This window comes from Gallinula chloropus (genome assembly GCF_964237585.1).
Source record: "Gallinula chloropus genome assembly, chromosome: 4".
Lineage (NCBI taxonomy): Eukaryota > Metazoa > Chordata > Aves > Gruiformes > Rallidae > Gallinula > Gallinula chloropus.
Window position 1 is genome coordinate 29,473,437 of NC_140088.1, and position 9,964 is coordinate 29,483,400.

The 9,964-nt window shown below is 35.5% G+C and overlaps 1 protein-coding gene across 1 annotated transcript in view; it reads left to right on the forward strand.

Annotated features, from left to right (window-relative positions):
- PARVA (parvin alpha) overlaps positions 1–5,588 on the forward strand; it is a gene marked incomplete at both ends in the record, with an annotated part of 62,717 nt that extends 57,129 nt beyond the window's left edge. Inside the window, 3 exons of the mRNA XM_084263885.1 lie at positions 553–654; positions 1,443–1,515; positions 5,512–5,588. Coding sequence (XP_084120011.1) covers positions 553–654; positions 1,443–1,515; positions 5,512–5,588 — 252 coding nt within the window. The remainder of the gene's footprint in view (positions 1–552; positions 655–1,442; positions 1,516–5,511) is intronic.
- Positions 5,589–9,964: the final 4,376 nt, after the last annotated feature.

Consider the following 9,964-nt stretch of genomic DNA (forward strand, 5'->3'; position numbering starts at 1 on the left):
CAATTTTTTTTTTAAGATAGAAATGGACATATATCATAGCAATTAGATCTCTTCCATCTGTAATTACGTACACTTAAAGTTAGATTGACTCAGATTGTCCATGTTCTGCAAGTTTGATTCAAAGATGATTCTTTGTTCCTTTATTTCCTCCAAGATACTAAATTTCAGTGCAGTCATGAGATTGTACCCTCATTCTGCTTTTCTCTGCTCAGGAAATGCATGCCATTTGAGAGCTTGAAAGGTGGTAGAGCTGATTCCCCACAACTAGTAGAACAGAAAGCAAAGACATAGATGAAAGCCACTGAGCACCTCTTTCCAGGAGCTTTATTCTGCATGTATATTGTAGTCTTAGGTCAGTTTTGAAGATGACATAATTGAACATACCAAGTAAATAAAAAGAATCAAAGAAGTGGCATGATGTCTTTTAGTTGCAATTTAAAATATTTGTATTACTAGTTAGTGTTAACAGCTCTGCATTAGATAATATATTTTGTTCATTAAGCAATGAGTTATTCCTCAGAAAATGTGCTGAAACATGGCTTTTTTTTGCAGTTTGCAGATGGTGTGTACTTAGTCTTGCTAATGGGTCTCCTAGAAGGCTATTTTGTTCCTCTGTACAGCTTCTTCTTGACTCCTGATAGTTTTGAACAAAAGGTAATTAGATTTCATTTTTCGGTTAAAAACAAATAAACATGAACATGTCTAGTAGTACAAAGATGACACACACTTTTCCACATAAGCTCAATGTAAATAGCTGAAATCAAGAGCTGACTGTACTGATAGCTATTTCCAAACATTTTTAATGTCTCAGTATTAATGCTTACCCAGAAAAAAAGGGAAAATTTTATTAATGATCGGGTAGTCAGTAAGTATTAACTGATTTTGGCAGCCATTGTATGATGCTGTCATTGAATCAGACTTTACTATTCATCAAGTGAATTAAGAATTATACACATGAATTGATGACAGAACTGATTTTTTTGTGTCCAAAATCCAATAATTTAACATTTGAAAGGTTTCCTGGTTTTTGGAAGCATAAAGTAGTATATATACTATATACCATTTTAAGACCAACCATTACCCCAGAGTGTGTTGCTGTCCAGGCATTTCAGCTGTCTATTCAAGAGCACTTAATAGGCCACCATGTTCCAATTTTTAAACTTGTGGGAAGTGGGCTATTCTTACTTCTAAGTAATTTTTCTATGGGTAGTATAAGTTCATGTTATTTTTCAATTAATTTTATATTTCTGAAACCACATAGAAAAAAACAAAACATTGGAATGTCTGGATTCCATGCACAAGGTCTTCTGTGGATGTATGAAGCCCTGACTAATTTTTCCTTCCAAGCATCTGTGTCTGCAGCTTTAAATACATCTTGTTTAGACCATTTATACTATATTGGATGTAACTCACAATAATGACTTCCTTTATTATACTACTAGGTTATCAATGTATCCTTTGCATTTGAGCTAATGCAAGATGGTGGATTGGAAAAACCAAAACCAAGGCCAGAAGGTATCTATTCCACTTTTTTTGTATTGCCTTAAAAATGTGTGTTGGATCCAGATCTTATCTCATAGGATTATGGTATAACTAAATGAAGGTTAAAATGTTAATCCAAGAGTAAAAGGGAAAATGTGTTTTGAAGTGCTCAGACAACTCTGTTTTAAAAGGCTGATAGATACACTTTCTTGAATGATCAGGGTAAGATTTCCATGACCTAACATGTGGTAATACTCAGATCTTCACTGAAAGAAAAAGAATACAATTGTAAATGGTGTCAGTGGCAGATACGAATAGCTCCGTTTTCCCCCATCCCATATCTTCATAGTAAACCTCAAGTATTCCAGTGTAATTTACAAGATTTTCACAAATGTTAAAGAAGAACTTCAAATGCTCACATAGCTGCCTTTGAATGCAGGACGTAATCGTGCATATTTAAATTAGATTTAGAGCTACAGACTGAAAGTAAAATGTATCAGGGAAGATGAAGGTTTTGCTGACGACTTTAACAGGACCAAGATTCCACTCCTCTTTGCTCATACAAATGCAGGGCTTAAATCCGTTTTTTCAGACTGGATATAGGGCCCTTGATTCACCATGTTATAGGGTATGTTATATGGTTCCTCCCATGAGAAGTTACCACTTCTTACCACGCAGGAGCTGCTGGATGTGCGGTTTCTGCTCCACTGTTCCAAACAGGAGTGGTAGCTGGACTGCTGCTGCTGGTTACCTACCATTGTAATTGATATATATGTGTGTGTGTGTATGTATATATGTTACATACCATAATAACTGATATATACATGTGCGTGTTTTCAAGACCCATTGCAGATTCACATTCTATGGTGCAGAGTTTTTTCCTGCCATAATACTGGACTGTCATTCCCCGAGGAGTTGGTATAAGCTAATGCTGAGAGTTTTACTTCTAATAATAAGCGCTCTCTGGAGATTGAGACACACATCACTGAATCAAGTTCTGCCCCATTCTGCTTATTTTCCATTCCTTCCAAGTTCCAGATCATAACAGCTGCAGACATGTGCGCACACACACACAGAGACACAGAGATATGCCTCAAGGCTGTGCTGCCTGTGCATTTAATCTGGAGCTATCCAGCCTATTTTTCACTTCTTTTGATTGCTTGAACTCTTTTCCACAGTCATGCTTAACTAAACCAGCGGTGACTGTATCGCAAACTTTTATGTTTGAAATAGTCAAAGAGAGAAGGGGGAAACAGTGAAATCTAGGGATCCAAGTAAAACAGAGAGTATCTGTGATCCCTCATTCCCCGTGGAGGCTTAAAATTCTTACGGCATTTAATTTTTCAGGTATTTATTGCTCTAGGGGACAGCTAATTTTTCCAGTATAAATCAAGCCATAAGGATATTTCAGCATATATAAGACATTTCTTGTGCAATTATTGAAATGCTTAATATGAAACTTCCTGCCCAATGTGAATGGAAAAACACATCTGTTTTATGTGTTGTTACATTGGGCACAATGCCCGTACTTAAAATTTCCAGTGAGCAAAAGAGTATTGAAAAGGATCTTACCCTAAATGTGTATACTAAATACTCTTTAAATTCCTACACTGTTTCTTTGAGGTTCTTGAGGAAAAAAATATGCTGAAAAGTGCTTTAGAATATGAAAAACATATTTAGTGGAAAAAAGAATGTGGTTAAATAAATGAGTATGAAAACCAATGTTTTTTATGGGGTCAACAGTTTATTTGTGTTATTTGCAATATAATTGAAAAGGTTTTAAAAAGCTCTCCATGACCTTTTACTTTAAAAATGGCCAGAATATTAATCTACTCAGTCTATAACGAATTCATTTGCAGTTTGAGCTTTTTCAGATTACTTCTTGAAATGTGTACATCAAAGCCAAACTCAAGTTTCTCTTTCTGAAAATTGCAACTAGTAAAATATACATGTTGATCAAACACAGGTAGCAATGGAAATAACTCATCATTCTCTGGGAGCATGCTGCTTTTTAGTTTGGCACTTTCTGTGAAATTCTGTTGTGGTGGAGTCTTCTGGTAAATTTGTAAAGACAGACCTGTCAAAGTTACCTCTTTATTCATTTCAAATTCTGTATTAGGAAATGAAGGAGTTCTGCAGCTTCCTTCTGGCCTGAAAGAGAAAACTTCCCAAGTTATATGCAAACAGTATTGCAGAGTATGACATAATGTTGTGGGAGCAGTGTGCCCTTCCTGTAGCTTTTGGCATTTTCTCTTCATTTTATACCAAGCATTTTTGATCCTATGTATTAGGAGCCAAAAAAACATGTGGCCATGGTTTCATGATCGTGCATAGGCTCAGCATAAAATCTAGGTTTGAGTGTTTCCACCCTTTGCCTGTGGATATCAATTTTCCATGTAGCTAGTATCTTTAGCTCTTTGAAGTTTGCATACTTTGGGGCACCATGCATAGGTTTGATTGGATTCATTCTTCAAAGTATAACCCCATCACAATCTGTGAGAAACACCAGTGTAGATAAATACATTGACAAAACTATCTTATGATTACATACACCATTTACTAGGCATACTTTGAGGTTTTGAAGATAATAGGAGTATGCACACCATCTGTTTTACACCTTTATGGCCAGTTCCGAGAAGAAAAGTGAGGGGATCGAGTTCCTATACGTAAGTCAGCAGAAAGAGATAGAACAATTACAATTCCAGTCTAGTCTGTTCTTTCAGAGGGCAATTCTAAGTCTCTATTTGAGATTGAATATTCCTTGAAGCACTAGCGTGGACTGCTGCAGTAGTACTTGTCAGTTTGTTTTATAGATTTCTTGTGAAATAATACTGACTTTCTCAACAACTTCCCTCAGAAACAGCAGGTATTCATTAGCTTTTTGTTTCATATAAATCCTTTACTTTAGATGTTGAGTTTCTAAGGACTGATTCAGCCATGTACATCAGCTAACCCAAAACGTTTTCAGAAGTGTCTTCAAGGGGCACTTGTGTTCCTAACTTTTTTAGATCCTTTGGAAAAATTAAACTTGCCTCTAGCTATCTTGCTGAAATTAGTCCTAATAAAGGATATTGCAACCCAGAATGGGCCAAGTCCTGCATTTCTTACATAAGAGTTCCATTGATTCCTGTCTGATGTTTTTTTCAAAATCATCATTTTTCAGCCACAACCAACCAAAGATTCAGTCATATAAATAAATGTAATCCCAGATACAATTTGCCTCATGGACATCTGAACCTTTTGTGTTGGTTTCAGCTGGGATAGAGTTAATTTTCTTCATAGCAGGTGGTAGTGTGTTGTGTTTGGATTTAGGGTGAGTATAATGTTAATAGCACACTGATGTTTTTAGTTGTTGCCAAGTAGTCAAGGAATTGGCAGCATACTGGACTGCCAGTGAGAAAAGTTGGGCGGTGCACAAGAAGCTGGGAGAAGGCACAGCCAGCATGGCTGACACAGACTGGCCAAAGAAGTATTACATACCATATGATGTCACACCAAGTATGTAACTGGGCTTCAGAGGGGAGGTAGCATGGCTCAGGAACTAGCTGAGGTGGGAAAAGGTGAATGTGCATCACTTGGTTTGTATAGTCTGTTGTTGTTATTGTTGTTTTCTCCTTTTTATTCTACTTTCCTATTAAACTGTCTTTATCTCATGAGTTTAAAACCCACAAGTTGTACCTTTTTTGTTTTGTTTTATTTTTCTTCTTTAGTGTTCTCCCCCATCCTTTAAGGGATCGTTTGGCTGCCTGGTGTGTTAAGCCATGACAGCTAGGTTGCATTCCTACATCATCAGCATTAGCCATTTGTATCCCTAACTAGAAGTGGTTAAAATAACTATTTTTGAGTTGCCAGTTTTAAAACTTTTAATTTTATTTATTTTTAATTTTTTTATTTATTCTTACTATCCTTGTGATTCAAATTTTCATGGATATGGATCTGAGCGAGGAAGGGGAGTAAGGAATAGGCACATCTTCTGAAAACGTTTTCAGACAATGAAGTTACTAATGGTATTTTTGCCTTTTTTTCTAGATATTGTAAATTGTGACTTGAAGTCTACACTGAGAGTACTGTACAACTTATTTACCACATACAGGAATGTGGAGTGAAGAATTGATGTGGGACATAAAGGAGCATTAAGAAAGCAAGCATCATAACTAGCATATTTGTCATCAGTATTCCTCTGCATCTTTATCCTAAAGGAAACTAAACAATTTATCTGAAGAATTTTTAGTTGATTAATCTTACACTACTATTTTCATAGTAGATTTAAAACTCATATAAATTACTAAAAAAAATAAGGTTTGGAGGAAGGTATTTGGGTATATTCTGGGAGAATTCATGTCTCAATAATAACTGTCATGCTGTTTTGTACTAGGTTAAGCAAGAACAAAAAAAAGATGTAGTAACTTTGATTCAAGTCAGTCTTTGAAACCAATCATAGGAAAATTCAGCACTGAGTATCTATTTTAATGGTTTTTTACATGTATCTTTTCTAATCTGGGAATTTTCTATTAATGATAAAATGGTTGCATTCTAATTATGACAAATGTGTGTAGGGAGAAACAGTTAAATATCTTGTTTACAGCTAAAAAGAAGAGACTTTCTCAAGCACTTAACCCGATTAATTTATATACCCAGTGCTGATAGGCTTGAATTTTATGGGTACAAACTCACTCCTTCAGACTTAATCTACTGCGACACTCTGCTTTAAATATGTGTTATTGAGCATTCAGCATAAGCACACCTTCAGCTTGTCACGTGGTTTTTCTCAAGGAAGAAATCTTTTCTGCAGAGTACACATTTCAGGAAAACGCACCTTTATAATAGAATTTCCCTATAATATATATATTATTGCATAGTGTTAGAAAGTAAAAGAACAACTTGTTTTACTTTCAGTACTTTAAACACAAGATTACCAGGTTGCAGGTATAGAATTATTGCTAAATAGGATGTAGAATCTGTCACTTTGGTTGATTTATAGTTAATGGATTTTGCTGCATAATGTCTGACACAAAAAAAAAAAAAAAGAAAAAAAAAAAATAATCTTCCAGAAACATTTTTGTAGCCTTTCAGATACAAAAGCACTGCTTTTTAGGCCAAAACTACTCCCATCTGCAAAGACTCTGTTACAGTGTAAGGTTCTTGGGTCATTTTACGTGGCTATAAAAAGTACTTTTTTCCTAATTGCCACTGAGTATGAGCTGTTCTCTGTTTGGTTTTTGCTTTTACAAAGACACAGATGAGAAATGGGAGTTAATTCTTCCATCAGACTTCATATCAAGCACCGGTTATGTTTCCATAAAGAAGCTGACAGACTGCCTGACATGAGTGTTAATCATCAAAAACTGCACTAGCATAAGATGAAGAGTAAATGAATCATTTGCAAGAAGTCTTGATGTTAGTATTAGATACCATTCTAAAAGAAGTGTTCCAGTGCAACCACAGATTCTCAGGATCCTGGGTTGCGCAGTAAGGAGAAAAATCCTTTGTTTAGACTGTTTAGTAATCTTTGGACTGCTTTGTGCAGGAAGGATACTTGATAATAGTCATCCAATTATGATACAACTGGTATAGGTGAAAGGGAAAGCAACCTGTCAGCTCTTGAAGTCTGTTCATCTGAAGAAATGTAGTGATGGCAAGAACCATCACCACAGCCACATGTTACGTAGTATGTAAGTATATAAAACATTACATATTTTTCAATTTTCCAGGGTGCTTTTTTTTTTTAAATTTAATGTAGAGTTTTCCAGTGCAACATTAGTATAAAGGGAAGACAAGCAATTACATTCTGACTTTGATGAACACTAACTGATGTTTAATAACAAGATGATACTGACTCGGGGGGGGGGGGGGGGGGGGGAAGGTACAGAAATTAATATTTGAGAAGTAAATATCAACTTTTGTAAAGGAAAGAGAGAACTCTGAACTCAGAAATTGTCTGATGGTTGAGTATCTCTGTTAAAATATTTTTTTACCTCTGTATTTTTAGCCCAGTGTGTGAAATTAGAGGTGCAGAAAATAACAGTTATTTGCCTTTTACACAGGTAAATAACTGGACATTTTGACCTTGAAAATGAACATGCTTTCATTATATCTTTCCTGTCTGAGAAGCTAAATGATAGGAATTAACAAAGCATTTTTTGAGCAAACTGAGACAGAACTTCTCATGTATATACCAGCAACAATTTCAGCTTATTTTAATGATTCACATGTAAGTTTTATTTGCACATTTAAATTGTAGTAATTGTAATTGTTAATTAAAAAATGTATAATTTTTTTCTGCAGATCATGCTCGGTTGAAATACTCTTTTACATCTCAACAATGCCAAAATGTTTTTACTGCCCTTGTTTTCAAGAGAGCACTTTGTTTAAAGAGATTTACATATGTAAAGGAAAAAGGTTAGGAACAGTCAAACCGGTTTTTGCCTGGACCTGAAAATACATATTCCAGTGCTACATTGGCATAACATTATTGGAGATTAGGAAGTCCTTCAGACTTCATTTTCCATCTTTAAAATCCATAAAACTGAGACAAATGATTAAATCTTCATGCTGAAATGCAATTATGCAGAACCATAGAAACATACAAACAATGTCCAACCTTTAGACAGTTGTCTATCCTATGATAAGAATTTTTGTGAATTGAAATCTGCTATATATACAAGAGTGTCCTATGTAAATAGAGACCCATATGATCATTTTAACACATTCACGCAGATAGTATGTGGTGCCATGTAGGAGTGGGTCACTGCTTATGTTTTTGACAGTGTAGATTTAAATAGCTATCAGATAACTATGAAATATAATATAGAGATTATATCTAATATTTATTGCTTTGATACAGAATATTTTAGAAATATCAAATACTACTGTAGACAGCAATCAGTGTAGGCCAGCACCTTCCTTCATGGAAATGAAATACTAAGTTAGCTGGGACAAGCTCTGCTGACGCCTATGATGCTTTTATTCTTTATACACAGTGGGGTATACTGACGTATAGCTGAATGCAGAATTAACTGTTAAGGTAGAAGGTGTTTTAAGTTTTAGGTCAACTACTTTATAACTACTTTAATAATGAAATAAATCCAAATGAATGGATTTAGCCCATGTAAAATACCAGCAGTCACTCGGAGAGGCCAGGTTCTCTCTACTTCTCCCAGAGGGAGCCTCTGATCTTGAGGCTGCTATCTCAATCCTTTGGGTAGGTTTCTAAAGCCAGGTATGAATCTTAAGATCTCATGGTAGTATTTTGGATCTCATCCACCAGACCAGTATACTTGTCTGTTGCACTCTGTCACATGAAAGCTTGCAGGTAGCTGAGTCCACCAACAACTGACAGATTATTAGCCTACCTTGAGTAACAAACACTAACTGCTGCTGAGGCATTATGGAACTGCCAAAAGAACAGAATTTTCTATGCTTCTCTGCTTCTAATCCAGCCATTGCATCCAGCAATATGATACCCAGATTTGTTTTGTGGTTGGAGTTAGGCATCCTTTCCCTATTGATGGATGCTGGCATACGCTGTCAACCACACAAAGCTGTTAATTTTTTCAAAGAGGAGCTACAGATTCTTAATAGTATGTCAAAAAGATGTCAAAATAATTATCTCAAATCCTAGTATCTTGAGGTCAACTCCTTTCAGATGTCTTTCCCAGCTGATTGGCATTTAGTTGCCATAAAAACAGGCCCTAGAAAAAAGGTATTGAAGGAATCTGCATACTTCTACCTGATACACATAAAGTCCAGAATTGGATTGCTCTGTATTCCCAGTGGAGTACAGATGGAGCAAGTTTCTTATTAAATGAGGTGGCTGCAGAATATCTAGTTCTTTATGTTTCTTGGTCAGTAGATACCTTCCTGTTACAGTGGGGCAGCAGCCTTTGATCTACATAGTTCAGGAATTCAAGTGGACCAGGTCCTAATCTACTTCAGTTGACTGTGGACCAAGTTGCTGCTTGGTATATCTTCATATAAACCAGTGGCATTAAATCAAGAGAGCATTTGGTCTTTACTGTTTTACAGAGTGTTACAATACTTAGAAATGGTTTACTTTCAGGCAGACTGTATTGATAGTCGCAAATGCTACTTGGGTTGACTTCTTATTTTCTTAAACTATGTTTTTAAATTCATGTTTCAGATTAATTTAGCAAACACATTACTTCAAACCACAGCGTTGTAAAGCAGAATGTCTTTTAAAAGTAATGGGTTTATTTCATTAGAGAAAGATATATATGATATTTAATATGCTAGATACTAGCTTAAGGTCTAGTTTTTGTTACTGCTGTCTGGCTATCAAAAGTCTTCATGAATGGCCTGTGTGTGTGCCAAGCACCCAAAGAGAGAACAGTGCCTTGAAGACCTCTTACAAGACTTTCTACACTGTTACTTAATAGAATTTTTTTCATTTTACTCAAAGAATTAATGTGGGTTTACTCTTTACCGTTAAGGTATAATTAAAGGCTAAAGAAATCTTTTGTAG